Source organism: Triturus cristatus, chromosome 12 (genome assembly GCF_964204655.1).
Source record: "Triturus cristatus chromosome 12, aTriCri1.1, whole genome shotgun sequence".
NCBI lineage: Eukaryota > Metazoa > Chordata > Amphibia > Caudata > Salamandridae > Triturus > Triturus cristatus.
The window spans coordinates 815,719,190-815,741,714 of record NC_140595.1 but is presented as its reverse complement, the minus strand read 5'-3'; the positions used below and the strand labels follow the sequence as shown (position 1 = coordinate 815,741,714).

Genomic DNA, 22,525 nt, shown 5'->3' with positions numbered 1-22,525 from the left:
GTCACTCTAAATACATCAGTGATGCTTAATATTACTAAAAAGCATATACAAATTCAGTTTCCTATCCACTGTTTTATAAAACTCACATTGATCCCTTGGGGTGTACTGCAAAAAAGCTTTTTCAAGGCACTATTGTCAGCGAAACAAATATTTAAAATCAAACATGAATAATTCAACCAGTGAGACTAATCATAGCTTTTTATTATCACTTCCTTAAAAACCTTACACATAATAAACTTTTCTGACAGTGCAAGCAATTTACATCTATCTATTTTTAAATTGCTTCATTGTTTACAATTGTGTGATTACTAATTATTTAACATTACATTTCCGAAAACGATTAATTTGCCAAATGTCATTCAGTATTGTGAAAAAAAAACCATCTATATTTTTTCTTCTCCACCCTACATCTGATCACATGTAGTAGGAGTGCTGTGTCTTGAGTGTCAACCAGAATCTATAATTTTGGATCTGTTCAAACATTTTTCTTGTTACTGTATAGCAGAAGTATGTATTAATCCATTTCACTAAATGTGATACCTTCCTAAACTGCAAAAAAAATCAAAACATTTATCTGTCTGATCCAATGTGCAAATCCGCAAGTCTTCTTCAGCAAATATGTTGGTTTCAATGTTGGACCATTTTGACCTCCTAAAACATCTGTCAAGCCCCTTTAATTAAAATCTGAAAACTACAACCCAGAATCCCTGAGGAGGGAACAGATTTAGAAGTCCATCTTCTCCGTCCAGAAACTCCTAGAACTTTGCCCCCTCCTTGACCGATCCGGTACAAAAGGCTTTTTCCATCCGCCGTATCCAAAACAGCAGCCGCTTCTGTTCTTTGAGACTTGGCACCATCCTGTTCAACCTATATCTCAAAATTAAGGAGCGAAGAGAGAAGACGGCTGCCAGGCTTTTCCTCCAGCGCTTACAAATGATTCAAATGACCAGCACACCAGTCCAACCATATGCTTGAAACGGTACATCCTATTAAAAAATTAAGACTTTAAATCCCCTTTCTCAAAACTTATTTAAACTTCTACAAACAAAAAAGCATCCTCATCATACAAGCTATGCTCGCGTTATTGAATTTTGGGGAATATTATGCATTTGATATTAACATAAAATGAGATTTTATGAGGTTGACTGTGAGAATAAGTTATTAAAATATTATGGTTACTTTATACCAATCAATTAAACAGAAATTAACTTTATCCCGAGGCTCCCTGATCTGCCCGTATGATCATTATTCAGATTTCAGAAAAGCAGCAAACAAAAAGCAGCAAATGGCAGATCTCAATTTCAGTCAAGCTCACCCGACCCAGTTTGTTCCTATAGTTTGTCAACTGCAGTCCTTCCAGAATGCACCAGCCCATCAGATCTGTTTAGAATATCAGTACATTATTGAAATTGCTTCAGATCCCACCGTTGAATGGATCTTGCAATGCTGGCTTTTTCTCAAATTGATTTGCCTTTCCCTTCCTCTATTATATATTCTGCTGGATTGGAGTTCACTCAGAGGCTAGCAGGACCTTTAGTCTCCTCCTCAAGCGATACACTTGTGTATATTACTTTTGCAGGACTTAAAAGATTTTTTGTTTGACATCTTCAGTATCTGAAACTTTAGCAAATATTCTTTCAGCAAATTGGGGACAGTAGTCAACTTTATTAATTGATTACTGGGTGCAGAATTGGGTTAATTCACCAGTTTGTTGGGCGGCTAACCACGGTCAAGTGAGAGTTTTACAAACCATGCAAGGCTCACACCTCATCAGTTAGGACCGGGCAGACCTTCTGACCCAGCAGTGTATTCTATGCTCTTCAAACAAATTATGTGACAGCAGAATTCAATTCTGATAAAAAAAAAAGACTTTAATTGGACCTCAATTAAGTTTCCTATTGAAGCTTATTTGAGACTATCAATGTCTCCAAAGTTGTCCATTTAAGCAAGTACCAAGGTATGTTTTTGGGTATAGGTCTGTCCTTAGACGGTTCAACTAATCAAGACACCACTATCAATGAAATTTATAGAGCCAGAAGAGGGGGGCGAATGCAGCTCTACATGCGCTAGGATAGTTTGTCGTTGTGAACTATTTTTTCTTGGAGTACAAAAATAAAATGTTAATGGTTATATTTAGGACTTAGCATGAGGCTGCTGCCCAGTCAGGGAGATGGATGTCAGGACCTCCATCCCCCAGCTGAAGGTCACCCGCCATATTTAGAGATCACCAGCTGCCTGGTGGGAACCTCTCTGTAGTGGTGGCGGCTGCCTTCACAGTAATGTTTGTTGAGGGGGTGCCATGTTTAAGGGGCTCTCTCTGCAAACTTTTTTGTTCAGAACAAACAAGGTGGGATTTTGTTTTCTCTTAACAAAAGGTAAATATCCCGAGACGAGACGCTGCGAGTTTTTCCCTGCATGTCAGGGCCATTTAATGTTTCCTCTGTCTGTGGTGGACTTGAGCAGGGAATAGGAGTGACTGTCAACGTGCCCTCAATAGAGTGAGGACACCACATTTTTGGTGAGGCAGGAGGACCACTGGTTTACAGTGTTTCTCCCGGTCCACCGAACCCTAAATTACAGCCCTCAACCTCTTGTAGTTTGCAAGAAAATGTTCCTATTTAAATTGCTTAAATGAAAGTCGACAATAAAAAGTCACATTTCACTGTTTTCTTTCTCTCTTACAGGATCATATGATTTATTCACGAAGAAAACAGGTTCTGCAAGCCCGAAGCAGCAGCGATTAGTAAACTCTCCCTCAGGCCCAGAGGAAAGGAGAAAGGACAGAGGACACTGGGCCTGGTGGCTTCTACCCACCATGGCCAACTTCTTCCAACATTTCACCCATCTGACCCCAACCTTCTGACTCCCAGCCATTGCTGGCACTCGGGCACGCGTGTAGATGAATGGAGCCTGTCTCATGAGTGTGGGGCATGAAGGACATAAGCAGTAAGGAGGCGGGAGTAAGAGATATCCACTCTGAACATGGACGGGTGGGCTCACCTTGTCTTCACCTTCTGGGGGTGATGCACTGGCACCGTCTGGCCATACCACTGTCACATACTTCCATCCCCAATTGTTTATAGAGAAAATAACTCATTCCCTGTGAAATACTTCCAACCTAAAAATATTTATGGAGAAAAGATGTCATTTCCTGTGAGATACTTCCATCCCCAAGTGTTTATGGAGAAGAGATCTCATTCCCTGTGTGATCTAATAGGACAGAGGTAGAGTCCTCCGACTGCCATTGGATGCCTTTTCTTGGTGTCTGAGCGTCATGTAAGGGATGTGACTTAAAAACTGCTCTATACATATAGTCTTCAGAACCACAAAGTACCCGTCTGCCCATGCACATGTGAAACCACAGAGCTGAAGTAACGTAGTCTTGAAATACAGAGGAGAAAAAGGCTTTCCTTTTTACATACAACCGTCACTCACTCCTGTAGGAGATGCTTCACCATCGGGCTCATACTGGCTGCTAAATGCCGGGATGAGCTTGACCGTATTCCAGGGAGCTCTTTGTATATATATATATATATATATATATATCCTTTTCTTGTGACCAGGATTAATATTATTATTAAAAATGACTCCTCCACACTCAGGTATCCCTTTATTCATGAGGTGGATAGGCACTATAAAAAAAGTAGTACAATGGTCCTAATACCTTCAGCTTACCAACATGTTTCTTCCCTATTCTAAAGGCCAAGATTGATCCCAGGCATTCATCAGGACAAAAGGAATGTCAGAGCCCCAGTGCGATTCTAAGGTTCATTAAACACAAGAATGGCATGCACATATAAATTCATGCGACATGGAAGGCTACTTGCCTGTCCAGGGACTGGTACAAAAGTACAAGACACACCGAACCTGTGAACAAAAATTAACCCTTTAGCATGTAAACACAACATGATAGATATATATGAAGCATGCAATATGCAGGATTGCCAACATACTGTTTACATCTGGTCTGCTTATAATAAACTGGCAAATGTCTGGTCTTACATGCTCTGAGACCAATGAAAGATCAAAGTGATAGCAGGCTTCATATAGGTCTTTCGTGTTGCGACTGCATACTAAAGTGTTTGTTTTTGTTCACAGGTTCTGAGTTTCTGGTACTTTTGTACCAGTCCCCGGACAGGCAGGTAGCCTTCCTTGTCTCATGCATTTACATGTGCATACTATATTTAATATGCAATGGCGGCCCCATCTCAACAACGAGGAGTGATGGAGGTCCCATCCGTCCACCTGTGTCGTGAATGCATGGTATTTTATTTCGGAATTGCATCGTTGGAAGAACCAGACTAGGACTGGTCATTGTCATTTCGACCAGTACTTTGCTGTCTGCAACCCGTCTTCCGTTTCCTATGGAGCTCTTTCGAACATGCACTGGATGTGCGTCTTGGTCTGCAACGAATGTCCTTTCTGTGGACATAAACCTAATGGTGTTCTCAATGAGAGTTCACTGCCAGAGTTGTCCAATGAGATTGTGGTTGCTATGTGACACCTCCTATGAGCCTGACTCCAGGGATCGAGACTCCTTCGCTCCTGGTGCCTCAACAACATCTGGCCCGGCACAGAATGCTGCCCCCTCAGCCATGGCTGATCATGTATGCTCCTTCTCATCTTCCAATACGGACATGGTGGTTTTATCGTCTGCTGAAGTGAGGTATATCCTGGATTCCATCTCTCCCTCTAGGCTTGATGACCTCATGAAAGATTCTGATGTTTTTTAATTGGCATCTTTTACAAATTGACCTTTTTTAATTCGGCCTTAAACTTTTGACGTGGTCTGCTTGCCAACTTGGGCATTTTATCTCTTAAATGTATGTATTTTATATTACATGTGCTTTTAAGTAGTATATTCTTAACATTTTAGGTCCTGGACTCTACGCTCCTGTACCAAGAAGGGGAAGGTATTGTGGGTTCTCCGTAGTGCCTGGGTTGGACGCCCTCATTTTCGCATTAGGCCCATTGCTGGTACCCTGTACATGTAGACATGGCTTTATACATTTTCATATTTTTTTAGCATAGCCATCTTTTAGCTTGTTGTTTCTTTGTGAGAAGACATAGTTGTTCGCGCTGCACATTATATCAGCCCTTCGTATACATTTCACTCTGTGCCATGTTCAATGCTGTCTTGTTCAGTGCCAGATTTGTTAAACACCACATAGGCCTAAGGGGGGGTGGTGGATGGCATTCCAGTTACGCCCTCCTGCGACCTACACCATTCTAATGACAGCTTCGCTGATCCCGGTGCTGACTTTTCAGCCAGCTGAGAAGATTGCCATTCAGACGACAGGCAGACCCTTGCTAGCCTTGTATGGGGTTGGGGTCTTCCTCGTAGACCGGGATAGGCAGAAGGGTTCCCGCCGCTATGCTCTCAGGTTTTTAGACACAGAGTGTAGGTAGGACTCTCTAGGTTTTCAAGATCATATAAAATGTTGGGATTGTTTATCTTTTTCACATACCACTGATAGAAACTATGATCACTGCATTATATTTCATCTGCCTAATTGTCGCAGCTCATGCTTTTTTACCATAGGATGGAATTGCTTCAATAAATGCATTGAAATCCATTTTGCATCTTTATTCTGTGTTGGCATGTGTGAGTCTTTTGAGTAACTGAGCGCAAGGGGTATGATCTGTTCATCAAGACTTCCCTGAGGAGTCAGAGTGGCAGGCTCTAGGTTGCCACAAATCTCCTTCTGTTTTCTAAGGTTGGGTGAGGCACTTCGAGCTAGTCTTGAGTTAAGTCGACAGTTTCCAGACGGTGTGGAACTGACTCAGTCACCCACATGCGGTTGTGCTGCCACCCTAAACAAGCATTTTCAATGCAACCGGTCTCGCCTTTGGGACCTTATAAGTATTTATCCATGCAGCCATAGACTGAATACAGCATTTGTAACGGACAGTGTCTACAAAAGTGCACCAATGAAAAGGAAGGGAACGCTGCAAGAGCATTTCAAGTGGCCTGAAAGACAGATGACTACCTATGCCTCGACGGACAGAAAAGGCAAACCAGAATTGCTAAAAGTGAGAGACCTTTCTGATAGTAGAAAATCCTCTCGAATGGCCAGATGAATTGAATGTAGACTCTTCATAGGAGCCTTTCCAAGTCATCTAAGGTATTGGAACTACCCTCCTCCCCCTCAAAGAAAGGACAGTGGTCCTTCACATACAATTTCATCACAGCTGAAGTAGATCTGATCGGCTGGACATTGGGACAAACAGCTAACAACCTTTATGGACGTGACAACGAAGGAAAATAATTATTCACATGGAGAGAGTACTCATTTATCAACAGACAGGCGGATTGTTAGTGAAGCAAAATCCACAGTTTTAACCCCTGAGGCCGAAAACCTGCTTTTAAATCGCAGCAAAGCCTAAAATTTACGGACTTCTTCAGTTCAGTGCCCTTCGCTTTTTAGGAGGGCGGGCATTTGAATTAATTACTTTTTAAATGTGAGGAGAAACGGAGCAAGTTGGTGAATTGGGGGTTCAAAGATGGTGGGACACTCTAGAAAGGTGAGGGAAAAGTGTCCTGCGAGCAGTTAAAAGTAGGTTACAGCCCACTTGTGAATTACATTTGCTGAAAAAAAGCAGCCAACTATCTGTGATTCGTGGCAAATGAGGACACGTGAGTTGGTAAAGCCCCTTTCTACCTGCTCTGTGTTTATACAGAGATATGATTACCATTTTAGCAAACATGGCTCTTGTTTACTTACGCATCAGGTAAATCGCTGTGGCACTAGAATTGATCCCATGTAGAACAGGCGAGCTGAACTTCACAAAGTATCTTGTATAAGCCGACTCTGCTAATTTAAGGTACATTTTAAAATTGGAAACCTTTAGTGAAGAGCCGCCGCATTACACTTTTAATAAGAACCTTAATACAGCTTTTAACCTATCCCATTGCACAGTAGCACTTTTAGAAACTTGGACTCCGGCACTTCTGAAACTCTTCTTAAAGAATATAACTTCTAAATTAAGTTTCGACCTGGACGTAGAGCACTGTCTTCAATTAAAACATTATATAGAATATACAAAAACTATAGTATATAAATCCCCCGAGAAATATACATACTTTGTATTAGATCATTGGATCCACAGCTGTATTCTCTTACTGAGGTTGGAAATCCACCCCCTGAATACATATACAGCAAAGTGGAATAATTCTGAAAACACAACAGGGCTCTGCGATTTATGTAAGGGAGGATTGCAAGACCTAACTCATGTTTTAGCACTATGCCCAAATCCTACTCTAGTAGAAGCTAGGTGGAGGTTTATAAGGCCTATTAGAATCCGATGCAACGTTCCTTCTGTACAAAGCTTAATCACTCTCTGTAAATTACCACCGGATGAATTTGTTTGTTGCCAACTGTATAACTTTTTAAAGATTTTTTTAAAGCTGTTTTAAAGTTGATGATGGTAACGATTTTAAACTTCTAAATATCAAAAGTCGATTTTATGACCAATCTTACAGATCCAATTTTATTTTTCACAAGGTCTATGTAAATCTTGAAAAATAGCCACCAGATGAACACAAATAGGTTACATGTTTCAAAGTGGTATAAACTCTTAAACAGATTTGAGTTAAAATCATTTTAAAAAGCTATGATGCGGAGATGATTAGACACTTGCTATCGCGGCTCGGGGAGCTGGGAGAGGGGGGGGAGGGTGCTGGCTAGCCAAGGGCACACATGACAGCGCAGTGTTGACCGATGTTTCGGGAGGGAGGGGGGGGGGGGGGAGTTGGAAGTTTCGGCACTTTATGCCTCCTGGGCAGTCTGACCTAATTTGTGATTGTTTGCTAAAATCTGGGACAAGTAATATTCTTCTCTACCTCACGGTACGTGTGCACTCCTCAACGCCGCCGTACCTCCGGGTTGACGGCATAGGGCTGTGTGATCAGATATACATCCAAATGTGCTTTTCGCGGCCGGCCCGCTGGGTTGTAGGCTCTTTGCTGTGTACCGCAATGTTTAAATAAAGGTTTTCAAAAACTCAAAAAAAAAAAAAAAAAAAAAAAGCTATGATGAATGGATTCGGCATCATAAATGTTTAAAGTTGATGATATGAGTTTTCTGCTAAATGTTTTAAAATCACGTTTGTATATTTGTTGACCTCAGTCGAGGTCTATATCAAATAAAACAAACTTAAACTCTAAACCTTGTATAAGTCGTGGATAAGTTCAACGAAATGCTGCCCAACGCTAAACCAATATTGAGAGTCATCTGAAAATCAGATGTGTGACATAGTTGCAGTTAGGGATACCCTGAACTTTTAACATGAGTACAGATACAGGTGTGTGCTGCATAACTCTAGAATACATCAATATATTTTAATTCATTTATTTGGGAAAACAGACGATCATACAAGTTGACAGTTTTTTCCCAATGTGTCAAAATTATCCACAAATGTCTACATACTCTAGATAAAGCAGTTGCTGCTTTAAATGTTAGCCACGTCATGGTTAAGTTTTCATAAAATCCTGTGCCAATTAAAAAGGGAATGAGAACACCCGAATCAAATTAATCTGAAGTGGTGCCATTTTCCCAAAACCCATACATTCAACATAGCTGTAAGTTAAAACAAGCATTGGCATAGCCAATAGGTCTCGCCTTTGTGACCTTATAAGTGTTTAGCTATGCAACAGTTTAAGGTCCCAAAAGCGAGACCTATTGGCTATGCAATGCGGCCGCGAAAGTGATCGCAATCGCGATCACGATCAAACATCAAAGCGGCCGTACGGCCGCGAAAGTGAAAGTAATAGCGGTAAAGCGCGGCGGCGCGCTCCCGCGCACTTGCACTGTACCTCTAGGCTGGTAGCACTTTTTGGAGCCCTCTCAATAAGTCTCGCCAGACCAGTGCATGCGCTGGGTCAGGCGAGACCTAAAAAAATAACCGCCTTTTCCTGAAGGAGTGGTTTTCAGTCAAAAACAGCCCGTCAGCGCCAACAGACGGGCTTTTGTTGAGGAGCCGGCCCTCAAGTTACTTTAGTGTGTGTGATCTGTGCCTGTGACGCTCCGACTGATCCATTTCAAACCACCAACATCCATAGTTAGAAAACAGGGACAAGGAGGATGCTTTGTAGCCAAACCACCAGGGCCGGACTGGCCGCAGCGGGCACCGGGCAATCCCCCGGTGCGCCGCACGGGTGGAGGCCGCTTTTGGGCCCCTAGCTGGGGGCCGTTTTTGTTACAGGACCGGCCCTGTCAGAGCTCGGCGGCACCGCCCCACCCGGGAAGGGGGCAGGGGCGGAGGGGGGGGGGGGGGCGGCCGAGCACTTTGCCAGGGCCGGTTGTGGTTACCAGTCCGGCCCTGCAAACCATATTTGACTCGCACTTGGCTTCATAGCTCAGCGTTGCTTTCAGGCCCCCACATGAGATGTTAAAGCCATATACAAACCCGACTCAGCAATTGCACTACCCGAGATTCAGTTGCCCGTTCCTTTTAATCATTTATATAATGCTGCGTACACCATCTAGTCAGTGGTTCCACGGTGCTGGTGATTAAACACAATTATGCTCATACCTATGCAGGGGGGGGGGGAGAAATCACGTCATTATATAATCAAAAGGCTGTAGCACATCTATTATGGTGAGGAAATCAAGATGGCAAGTTGCAGTTACAAATCCCATGTTACATTATTTCACACTTGGCTGAATGCTATTACTAAGTGATGTACATGTCAAGACATAACCTCGAGGTATAGGCTGCACTGTAAGTAACCTCACTAGGTGACACCTGTGGCAGAACATGCTGTGTGGACTGACGAGACTTCCTTTCATCCCGGGGGATCAGGTCACTGGCAGCACATAGATAAAGTAAACAAGCTGGTTAGCCCTCATTCGCTAAACGAGTGATAAGAGACGGTGGGAAGGGACTGACTTCAGCATCTCGACAGTCCTTCCTACATGAACGGCAATGTGCACGGTGCAGGTAGGGAAGGGGCTGAGACGTCCAGATTATAGTTTTATTTTTTCACACGGTGAAAGTCTGCGCAGGCTTCTAGGCGCTCGACTTGATTTCAGAAAGGTCACCTAACATCAGGGCTTTAAGTGGTGTGGGGGGGTCTGTGGAGGTCTGAGCACCCCCAGTTTTTTTGGGGGGGGGCCTCGAAAGGGGTCTCTAGGGGGCTCTATTTTCAGGCCTCAAAAGTCAAAGACAGGGTGACCAGACGACCCGGTTTTTGTTTGGTGTTTCGGGTGAGCATGCGCGTGCACTGCTTAAGGTGTGACGTCATTGTAGCAGGAAGGGAAATCCTTTCAAGAGAGACACTTTCTCTCTTGATTTTCCTTCTCTTTGAACACACAGCGCCACCTATGTCATCGTGCCGGCCATCGGCACAACAACAGATGGTTAGAACCGGCACAGCCCTGCTTTTACGGCCTGCAGCATGATTTCTCCAGCAACCAGTGTGACCCTGCTTTGCCTTAAAGCAAGCGAGGGAAGAGGGTCTACAACAGAATCCAGTGAAAAGGAAACTTACCTTCGTGACGCCTCCCCAGCCATACCAGCACAGTCGGGACCCTGCCTCCGCATCAGAGCTGCCTCAGCCAGTATCCTTCTGAAGCCACACAAGACTTGCCCTGCAAGCCTGCAACGTGAGTATTTTAATGGCCCTAGATTACTGGTATAAGTGGATATGAGGAGAGCGGTTGCTTTTAAATACCGACTACGAGCGATGCCCGGGCACGGTAGGGAAATGAAAGGACCCTGTAGATGTTGGCAGTGGTGTCACGTTCTGTGAAAATATCAATTGTGAAAAAGAAGCACCCTCTACAGGGTTAGGGTGTGAGGTGCGCGGCAGTAATGTATATGCAGCAGAATGTATGTGCGCACTCAAAGGACGCTGCACCATTATAATTTGCTGCTGTATTTTACTGTGGTATAAGTAAGTATTTTACGTCCTTCTCGCAGCATTACACGCACCTGTGTTCTATAATATCAGTGCATTTGTAATTGGCTACAATATTAGTAATGGCATATTAGTACATTTTAAAGTGATGGTTATATTGTACGTCGCTTATTTTTAACAACGAGCCATGTATACTTTGATTGAAGCTTCCTGTAAAGCTCTAGCGTTACTATTTATTTGAAAATAGCTCTGGGCCCAAGGGTGTATCTACCAAACGTGACGTGACTGCAGGAACACCGGGGCCAGAGGTATTGATTAATGGGCCTCACTCCACCCCAATTATTACCGTTTTTCAATACCAAACCAGATATATGGGGACCATATTTCTATCCCTGCATTAGAGTCTACAACACTTACTATCCCTCTGCCTGGGCCGCCTGAAGGCGGTCTTCCCGTCCCCTTGTTAGGCGAAGGGCCCCCTCTTCACATTTGGCGGGGGGCATTATTTTATATTACGCCACTGCTCAGTACAATCAGCCCAAGGCTGCCACATCCAGCAGATGCTCGGGTTTAATTAGGATCCGCTGTTGGGTGTGTGCAGGGTGGGGCACAGTACAGGGTATAGAAAGAAGTACAACAAAATTGTTACTCGTATATGAATGTTTCGGTGCTGTAGTAATTGTCCACATGATTGTAAACAGCTGAAGAGCATCCACTGTATACAGACCACGTTACCGAGTACAGAAAAAACGCTACCTTATACAGCACTAACTGCCCAAACATGCACACTACCAGTGCAGCCCTGCCCCTGTCGGCCCGTCATCTCTATGCCTTAAAAACCGGTCTGATTTCTCTAGATACGTACCTGCCCGTCTTTTTTCTCAATCATATGTCTATTTCTAACCAACCGACCGTCCACCCATCAGTCAGTTTATCCATCCATGGGTCGTTTCATTTACATTATATTCCCTTCTGTGTGTTAGTCCGTCCAGGTGTCTGCGTCTGTCCACTGATCGCCTAATAAATAACGTTTACAGTAACACATATGTGATAACGTGGAACCACACATGTCAAATCACACATAGGATGTAATGTAAATGTAAATGTAAATTGATACTTGTATAGCGCACTACTCACCCGCAAGGGTCTCAAGGCGCTTGTACGAATACCGCTGTGGAACCCATCCTGGCTTTCCCTGTGAGGCATCCACTCCTGGGCACCCCCAAGGTGGAGGCCAGGCATCCTTAGCGTTGTGGGGGCCGTTGTGGAGATTAAGCAAGCTATTGCCCAGAGTTGCAGAGTGGGACTCCATGATTGGAATGGCACCGAGGCGAGAATTATCAGGTCCGTGGAATTTTTGAGCCCAAGACCCGCCGAGGCGGGGAATTGAACCCTGGTCCCGGGCTAGACCTCTGCATCAGGGTCTGCCGCTCTAACCATTGAGCCACACTTCTCCATGAACTACATACCAAACGTTTGCATACACTCTAGCGCCGGTGCTTGAACACAACCTGTGAGCCTGTGAGCCTTCAGAAGGACTTGTGCCAGCGCCGGAAAATACCAATAAACCACCCAGCCACTGAATATAATAACTCTAGATGCATTAGGAGGGGAAATGAGATATATATATATATATATATATATTCACTGAAAAAAAACATAGGTTTCAGGCACGTTATAGCTAGGAATTAGCATTTAAAAAACCTTAGAAATTCACTGAAAAAAACATAGGTTTCAGGGGCGTTATAGTTAGCTGGACTTTTCACTCGTACAAAACCATAGAAATTCCCCCGTTATAGTTAGTTCAGCTAACTATAACTCGTGCGCCCGCAATGCACTGCTGATGACGTCACATATTACATCACTCATGACATGGTCAGTGACATCACTCATGACATCACTGATGACATCTCAAATGACATCACTGATGACATCACTGATGACATCATCCAGTGAATGTGTGTTTTTCTGAAAATTACATATGTTTTATATATGTATATCTTAAGGTCGATGGAAGAATAAATGGGTATATAAGTGTCTAAATGGATGATTTGTTTTTGAAAAATTGATTGTATAACTGACTGATTAAGTGTATCTTAGTGAATACATGGCTTAGTGAGTAATGTTTAAATATGTAAATATCTGTATCAGTCTCTCACTTTGTGTATAAGTGGCTGCATGGGTTGGTGAGTAGCTACATGAGTGTCTATATAGGTTATTAGTTGGTTTTTTCAGTATCAGTATAAGTGTCTGATGTCTGTATGGTTCGGTGGGGGGTATTACGTAGTGCATAGGTGCATGAATGAGTGACTCACTGTTTGTATGTGTTGAAGACAGCATGTGTGTAGGACTGTATGGGTGGATGAGTGTGTGCATGGGTGTGTTAGTGAGTGAATGACTGTCTCAATAGTGTCTCTATGAGTAACTACATATGTTTTAAACTAGTATATGTGACTATTGGTGTATATAAGTGAGTATATGTGAGAGTGAGAGATGAGTTCCTGTATGAATAAGTATGTGTTTCTATAAGTGATTGTTAAAAAGACTAAGTATGTGTAAGTTTCTGTAGAAGTAAGTGTGGTGGTGTGTGTATAACTGTATATGCAGGTAAACGGATGTTTGATTCTTTATTAGCATGAGTGACTATGTGTGTGAGTAACTTTATGGATGAGTGGCGTTGTGTAACAGGATGTATAGGTGTTGGAAACCGGGCAACCGGGTTAGCAGTCACCAGGTACCCAGCACAGTGGTAGCTTGGCTCGAGCGGTTGGGGGTCAGGCACCGTGTTAAGCGTACGTCACACCCTCACAATAACCATGCGTTCATCCGTTCCAAAAACGACACTACACCGTAAAAATCATGGAAGTCAAGTTGAAAATATATATGTCTTTATCTTATTTTCTCTTAGTTGCAGGTTTCATAACATAAATACAATACAATAGGATTTTCCTTTAAAAGAGCAGGTCAAATAAACAACGCTACTTTGGAGTTTCAATAAATAGGTTCAGGTCATCATTACGCAAAGAATAAATAGATGTGCAATAAATACAGATGGCAAATAAATACAGTCAGACAATAAATACAGTGCAGGAATAAATTAGTGGATGACAATAAATAAAGCACCTTCAATAAATAAGGTAAAACAATCAATGACAGTTACAGTTCAAATCATTTTCATGAGGCCACTTGGTCTTACTTTGCCCATACACAACTTAAGGACACTTGGATGGCATGGGGGTGTCCCACCTAGATTGATCAAGGCTGGGGCCTAAGCTGAGGTAGAATAAGAGTAACCTAAAGATCTGCCCTCCAAACCACACAACCCTTTATGGAGGTCACTGTACCAGTCTCAGTTCACCCCTGGCACTCCCAGGCTGGTTCTAACACCCCTCTAGCCCCTAGAATGGTCTTTTAGGGCTCCACAGGGCCTCAGATGCCCCCTCTACCACTTACTGTCCTTTTCACGATGATCGCTCCGCTCGGCGCTATGTCGACGCCGTGAGGCGGCTCCGGATCGATGTCGTTGGGCGGCCTCGACTCTATGTCGCTGGGCGGTCTCGACTCGATGTCGCTGGGCGGTCTTGACTCGATGTCGCTGGGCGGTCTCGACTCGATGTCGCCGGGCAGTCTCGTCTCGATGTCGCTGGGCGGTCTCGACTCGATGTCGCTGGGCGGTCTCGACTCGATGTCGCTGGGTGGTCTCGACTCGATGTCGCTGGGCGGTCTCGACTCGATGACGCTTTCCGGCGTCACAGGGACTCGGACTCCCCACTTCCTGGTGTCTCCGGAGTGCGATCTCCACTCCCGACCTCCGGCGCGCTTCACCTTCGTTTCCGGTGACTCCGGTGGGCGGACTTTACTCCCCCGTCGACTCCTCACCTCGACCTCGGGTGACTCTCCACTCGACCTCCGGCGCCTCTCCACGACCTCCGTCGGCGCCCTCACCCGACCTCGGGTGACTCCTTACTCGACCTCTGGTGTCTCTCCACGACCTCCGTCGGCGCCCTCACTCGACCTCTGGCGGCTCCGGGTACGACGTCTGCTTTCTGTCAGCGCCGCTTCTCGACCTCAGGCCCCAGGTCTCCAGGCTTCTCGACGTCAGGACTCCAGGAGGATACTGCTGAACAGGTCAGGAACTTGCTGTTCTTCTTCTTTAAGGCCTGTTCCAAATATTCAGTTCTTTAAGATGGTTCTTCTGGTCTTGTTCCCACACAGGGCTTTAGGTTGGGCTTGGTCAGTAGAGACTAGCATCAAGGGTGGGTTTCTGGACCCCACTCCAAGCACTGGTTTCCACCTCTGCTGCCTTACTCCGACCTCCTTCTATCTCTATCCTCTCTCCTCTCCAGTCAGTTGCCAACTGCCACTCTGAGATGGCCTCCCAACATTCTAAACTGCCTCCCACTGTCACAGGATTCTAGAATGTTCCAGGAGGTTCTGGTGATGTCACAGGTGACAATGGATGGCCACCATTTTGTGTCTCAGGCCCTCAGACAGAAGTTCCAGGGGTAGGGAAAATGGCTCCCTGACCCTGCATCAACACTAAAAAGTCTGGTGGTTCCCAAAAAGGAAAAATTATAACAGGGTTTGAGGCAAAAGTGGGACAAAATAAATAATGATGAGGAGGGACCACCCAAAGGGCTGACAGGTCTAACACGCGTCCCCCCCAGCTGAAAGTGGGGAGAGCTACCCAACCCCTTGGGAGTTTACATCACTCAGGCGGAAATACCTTGAGAGACCGTCTGCATTGGCGTGGTCCACTCCAGGCCGATGTTCCACCTGAAAGTCCATTCCCTGTAGGGAGATAGACCACCTTAGCAACTTGGGATTCTCCCCCTTCATCTGCATCAGCCACCAAAGGGGTCTGTGGTCGGTCTGAACTAGGAAGTGCGAGCCAAACAGGTATGGCCGCAACTTCTTCAGAGCCCATACCACTGCAAAGGCTTCACGCTCTATTGCACTCCACTTCTGTTGCCTGGGAAGTAGTCTCCGGGATAGGAAGACCACGGGTTGATCCAGACCCTCTTCATTGAGTTGCGATAACACTGCCCCAATGCCATGTTCCGATGCATCCGTCTGGACAATGAACTCCTTGGAAAAGTCTGGGGCCCTTAAGACCGGGGCCTCGCACATGGCTTGCTTCAGTTTCACAAAGGCCTGCTGACAAGCCTCCGTCCAGACTACCCGTCGAGGTTGTTTCTTGGATGTAAGCTCCGTGAGGGGGGCCACAATGGTCCCATACCCCTTCACGAAGCGGCGGTAATATCCGGTGAGGCCCAGAAAAGCTCGGACCTCAGTCTGAGTCTTGGGGGGTTCCCAGGCCATGATTCCCTCGATTTTCGCCTGGAGGGGTTGCACCGCTCCCCTACCCACCAAGTGTCCAAGGTACACTACCGACCCCTGCCCGATCTGGCATTTGCTGGCCTTGATCGTTAAACCAGCGTGTTTCAGGGCCTGGAGAACAGCTTGCAGGTGACGCAAGTGATCCTCCCAGCTGCTACTGAAGACGGAAATGTCGTCCAGATAAGCAGCAGAGAAACTCTCCATTCCAGTGAGGATCTGGTTCACCAGACGCTGAAACGTGGCAGGTGTGTTCTTGAGCCCAAAGGGCATCACGCAGAACTGGTAGTGGCCCTTGGGCGTGGAGAAGGCTGACCTTTCCTTAGCTCCATCAGTCAGAGAGATCTGCCAGTACCCGGAAGTAAGGTCAAAGGTACTCAGATATTGGGCTGCTCCCAGCCGGTCAATCAGTTCATCCGCCCTCGGTATCGGATGAGCATCAGTCTTAGTTACTGAGTTCAGTCCCCGGTAGTCCACACAGAACCTCAGTTCCGGTTGGGCCCCCGGTGGTGCAGCTTTTGGTACTAGTACCACCGGACTGGACCAGGGGCTGCTGGAAGGTTCAATCACTCCTAGCTCCAGCATCTTAGTGACTTCACTGTGAATGCTGGCCTTCACCTTGTCTGTCATCCGGTAGATCTTTGACTTCACAGGTGGGCTGTCTCCTGTGTCCACATCATGGACGCACAGGTGAGTCCTACCCGGAACAAGGGAGAACAACGAAGAGTACTGCCCCAGGACCTGGCGGCAGTCCTCCTGCTGTTCAGGAGTTAGGAACGGGGAGAGAATCACTCCCTCCACCAACCCATCCTTCTCTTGAGACTCAAATAAGTCGGGGAGAGGCTCGCTTTCCACGTCCTCTGCTCCGTCAGTCACCATCAGCAAGATGACTTCGGGCCTCTCATGGTGGGGTTTGAGGCGGTTGGCATGCAGCACCCGTAGGGGCTGGCGAGGGGTCTTCAGATCCACCAAGTAGGTAGCCTTACCCTTCTTCTCCAACACCTCAAAGGGTCCTGACCAGCGATCCTGGAGGGCGCTAAGCTCTCCTGGTTCGATCACCCACACCTTCTGGCCAGGCTCCAACTCCACCGGTTGAGCATTGTGGTCATACCACGCCTTCATCACTGCTTGGCTGGCTTCCAAGTTGTCAGAAGCTTGCTTCCACAAGTTAGCCATTTGGCTCCGGAAGGCCAGCATGTAGCTCACCACGTCCTGGGGAAGCTTTCTGGGAGTTCTTTCCCATCCGTCTCTCACCAGGCTGAGAGGTCCACGCACAGGGTGCCCATACAAAAGCTCGAAGGGGCTGAAGCCCACTCCCTTCTGTGGCACTTCCCTGTAAGAAAACAATAGACAGGGTAGGAGGACGTCCCATTTCCTCCGCAGGCTTTCAGGCAGACTTCTGATCATGCCTTTCAAGGTTTTATTGAGCCTCTCCACCAGACCATTGGTCTGGGGATGGTAAGGGGTGGTGAACCGGTAGGTCACTCCACACTCCTTCCACATAGCCCGCATGTATGCTGACATGAAGTTGGTCCCCCTGTCAGACACAACTTCCTTGGGAAAACCCACTCGGGTAAAGATTCCCATCAGGGCCCTAGCCACAACAGGTGCAGTAATGGTCCTCAGAGGTATAGCCTCTGGGTACCGTGTGGCATGATCCACCAGAAACAGGATAAACCTGTGACCAGCTGTAGTAGGCGGATCTAACGGACCCACAATGTCGATGCCCACCCTTTCAAAGGGGGTGCTAACGACAGGAAGTGGTTCCAGGGGAGCTTTCAGCTTCACCCCTGTTTTCCCACTGGCTTGACAAGACACACACGTCCGGCAGTAGGTGTCGGACGACACTTTCATTTGAGGCCAATAAAAGTGCGGGACAAGCCGGGCAAAGGTCTTGTCTTGCCCCAGGTGTCCTGCCAAGGGGATCTCATGAGCCAATTCCAGGAGGAAGGCTCGGTAACGTTGAGGGACAACCAAGGCCCGTGACGATCCGTGCATGGGTGCCTTTGGTTCACTGTAGAGGAGGCCATCCTCCCAGTAAATATTGTAGTTCCCCTCAACGTTCCCTGCTGCCTGGGCTTCGGCCTGTCGCCTCAGTCCCTCAAGGGTAGGACACTCCCTCTGGCCCTTGCAGAATTCCTCCCTGGTCGGCCCTCCCTCCACGTGCCACTCTGCCGGGATGGGTAGGTTCTCCAGTTTGGTAACATCCCCCTCCGCGGACTCCTGGTCCACCACCTCCGGTGGCCTATCCGTCACACGGGGCGCGGATGCCGAGGCAGGCTCCTCCTGCCCTCGGTTCTTCCCTTGGTCGGCAGCCGGCGGTGCCTTTGTTCCAGGCTCCCGCCTAAACGAACTCCCCCTCCGGGTAGTCGCAGACCTTGTGCTGACACAGGCCCAGTCAGGTGTACCCAGCATCTCAGCATGAGTCCGGTATTCCACCTCCTTCCAAGCATTATGCTCCATGTCATTCCCCAGCAGACAATCGACTGGCACGGCAGGGCTTACGGCAACTCGAAGCAACCCTGCAACCCCTTCCCATTCAAATGGAACCTCGGCCACCAGATAGTGGCCCATTCTGCCGTCAGCCATCGCGGCGAGGTGGAGTACATGGGGAATCACCTGCTCTGGAGACACCAGTTGGCTACGTACCATAGTCATACTGGCTCCTGTGTCTCTCAGAGCCTCCCCTCTTTGGCCATTGATGGTGACCCACTGCCCATACTTTGTGGTATTTGCGGGCACCTGGATCTTCGGAACCATCTCCCGTTCTCCCAGGTACACTAAAGTGACAGCCGCCCACTCCCTTCCCTTATCTAAGGGCTTCTCCTCCCCGAGCACTACACTAGCTACTCCGGGGGCCTTTCCTCCGATGGGAGGGGGTGGTCTCTTCGGGCACTTCACATCTCCCTTATAGTGTCCGACACCACCGCACTCGAAGCAATGGACAACCCTTGGCTGCTGACTCTGGCCAGGATTAGGGTTTCTGGGTGGGTTAGCCCTAGGGGTGAATCCTGTTCCCTTCCCTTGGAAACTATTTTGGGGGCCTTTAGAGAACTCCGTTTTCTTTTCCCCTCCCTCTTTCTTCTGGGGGGCGCCCTGTCCGGTCTTTTGAGAGTCCCCTCCGGTCCCCCTTGTGGACACCCGGGTACTAGCCCAAATGTCCGCCTCCTCAGCAAGCTTCCGGGGATTGGTCAGCTTGCTATCCACCAGGTGTTGACGCAGTTCAGGGAAACATTTTTCGAGCAGGTGTTCCTTCCACATTAAATCAAACAACCCCTCGTAGTCCCTAACCTCACTGCCCTGTATCCAACCCTCTAATGCCTTCTTTGCATAGTCCAGGAAATCCACCCAATTCTGTGTGCCCAGTTTGTGGCTACCCCGGAACTTCTGTCGGTACTTCTCGGGTGTTAGTCCAAACTTCCTCACGAGCGCCACTTTCATGGTGGGGTAGTGGGTCTGCTCATCCTGCTCCAGGGCCAATAATGTATCCCTACCAGCTGGAGGCATGTATCTATACAATCCCCCTCCCCAGTATTTCTCTGGAACCCCATGGACTCTTAAAGAGACCTCATAGGCTGCTAGCCACCTGGCGATATCATCACCCGTACTATAGCTAGCTACTATGTCTTTTGGCAAATAGGGTTTGGATTCCCTGGTGATTTCTCTTTCTTCGCTGCCACCATTAGGAACAGGGTGTGCCCCGACCCGTAGGATCTTGAGATCTATCTCCCTGAGCCTCAACTCGTGAGCCATCCTCCGTTCCTCCTTTTCTTTCTCGCCGTGCCTCCCCCCAAGCCCTCAAGCTGGTCTGGAGTTCACCCTTCTTTGCACCTTGGGGACAAAACACCCCCTCTCCCTGACAAAACTCCCTGAGTTGGGCCACAGTATAAGTTTCCACATCCTCCAACACAAACTCCATTTCGCCCACTCAGGAGAGAAGACAGTTGCTTACAGAAGCTATGCAGGGGGGTACCTTTTGTAATACCTCCTCCCACCACCAGAAGTAAATTTGGAAAAAACAAAACTCAAAATTAGGAAGTCCGCTTGGAGAAAACTCCCGGTGTAGGCCTATGGACTACCCACAGTTATTGTCGAGTAGACGCAAGCACAGCTCTATCCCACCGCTGAACACCAATTTTATGTTGGAAACCGGGCAACCGGGTTAGCAGTCACCAGGTACCCAGCACAGTGGTAGCTTGGCTCGAGCGGTTGGGGGTCAGGCACCGTGTTAAGCGTACGTCACACCCTCACAATAACCATGCGTTCATCCGTTCCAAAAACGACACTACACCGTAAAAATCATGGAAGTCAAGTGGAAAATATATATGTCTTTATCTTATTTTCTCTTAGTTGCAGGTTTCATAACATAAATACAATACAATAGGATTTTCCCTTTAAAAGAGCAGATCAAATAAACAACGCTACTTTGGAGTTTCAATAAATAGGTTCAGGTCATCATTACGCAAAGAATAAATAGATGTACAATAAATACAGATGGCAAATAAATACAGTCAGACAATAAATACAGTGCAGGAATAAATTAGTGGATGACAATAAATAAAGCACCTTCAATAAATAAGGTAAAACAATCAATGACAGTTACAGTTCAAATCATTTTCATGAGGCCACTTGGTCTTACTTTGCCCATACACAACTTAAGGACACTTGGATGGCATGGGGGTGTCCCACCTAGATTGATCAAGGCTGGGGCCTAAGCTGAGGTAGAATAAGAGTAACCTAAAGATCTGGCCCTCCAAACCACACAACCCTTTATGGAGGTCACTGTACCAGTCTCAGTTCACCCCTGGCACTCCCAGGCTGGTTCTAACACCCCTCTAGCCCCTAGAATGGTCTTTTAGGGCTCCACAGGGCCTCAGATGCCCCCTCTACCACTTACTGTCCTTTTCACGATGATCGGCTCCGCTCGGCGCCGTGTCGACGCCGTGAGGCGGCTCCGGATCGATGTCGTTGGGCGGCCTCGACTCGATGTCGCTGGGCGGTCTCGACTCGATGTCGCTGGGCGGTCTCGACTCGATGTCGCTGGGCGGTCTCGACTCGATGTCGCCGGGCGGTCTCGTCTCGATGTCGCTGGGCGGTCTCGACTCGATGTCGCTGGGCGGTCTCGACTCGATGTCGCTGGGCGGTCTCGACTCGATGTCGCTGGGCGGTCTCGACTCGATGTCGCTGGGCGGTCTCGACTTGATGTCGCTTTCCGGCGTCACAGGGACTCGGACTCCCCACTTCCTGGTGTCTCCGGAGGGCGATCTCCACTCCCGACCTCTGGCGCGCTTCACCTTCGTTTCCGGCGACTCCGGTGGGCGGACTTCACTCCCCCGTCGACGCCTCACCTCGACCTCGGGTGACTCTCCACTCGACCTCCGGCGCCCCTCCACGACCTCCATCGGTGCCCTCACCCGACCTCGGGTGACTCCTTACTCGACCTCCGGTGTCTCTCCATGACCTCCGTCGGCGCCCTCACTCGACCTCTGGCGGCTCCGGGTACGACGTCTGCTTTCTGTCAGCGCCGCTTCTCGACCTCAGGCCCCAGGTCTCCAGGCTTCTCGATGTCAGGACTCCAGGAGGACACTGCTGAACAGGTCAGGAACTTGCTGTTCTTCTTCTTTAAGGCCTGTTCCAAATATTCAGTTCTTTAAGATGGTTCTTCTGGTCTTGTTCCCACACAGGGCTTTAGGTTGGGCTTGGTCAGTAGAGACTAGCATCAAGGGTGGGTTTCTGGACCCCACTCCAAGCACTGGTTTCCACCTCTGCTGCCTTACTCCGACCTCCTTCTATCTCTGTCCTCTCTCCTCTCCAGTCAGTTGCCAACTGCCACTCTGAGATGGCCTCCCAACATTCTAAACTGCCTCCCACTGTCACAGGATTCTAGAATGTTCCAGGAGGTTCTGGTGATGTCACAGGTGACAATGGATGACCACCATTTTGTGTCTCACGCCCTCAGACAGAAGTTCCAGGGGTAGGGAAAATGGCTCCCTGACCCTGCATCAACACTAAAAAGTCTGGTGGTTCCCAAAAAGGAAAAATTATAACAGGGTTTGAGGCAAAAGTGGGACAAAATAAATAATGATGAGGAGGGACCACCCAAAGGGCTGACAGGTCTAACAATAGGTGTATGAGTACATATGATGAGTGAGTACATGTATGAGTGACTGTATAGGACTGTTGGTGAATGAGTGGATGTGGATGTGGATCTTACAATTACTTAATACGTTGTTGTAACTGGTATTGTTATGTCCATTGTTTTGAAAATTTTAATTTCTATTTTTGAATGTGTGCATCAGAGGTTATATTAGGGGGAGAGGAGGTCTG

General features: G+C 47.3%; 1 protein-coding gene across 2 annotated transcripts in view; it reads left to right on the top strand.

The window, feature by feature from the left end:
- The window catches only part of LOC146782964 (phospholipid scramblase 1-like), a 125,988-nt gene extending 120,412 nt beyond the window's left edge, over positions 1-5,576 (top strand). The window contains exon 8 of one of the 2 annotated variants that reach the window (XM_085639890.1): positions 2,685-5,576. In XM_085639890.1, the coding sequence (XP_085496016.1) occupies positions 2,685-2,744 (60 nt within the window). In that variant the 3' untranslated portion in view covers positions 2,745-5,576. The remainder of the gene's footprint in view (positions 1-2,684) is intronic. The other variant, XM_085639891.1, reaches the window with a different exon arrangement.
- The last annotated feature ends 16,949 nt before the right edge of the window (positions 5,577-22,525 follow it).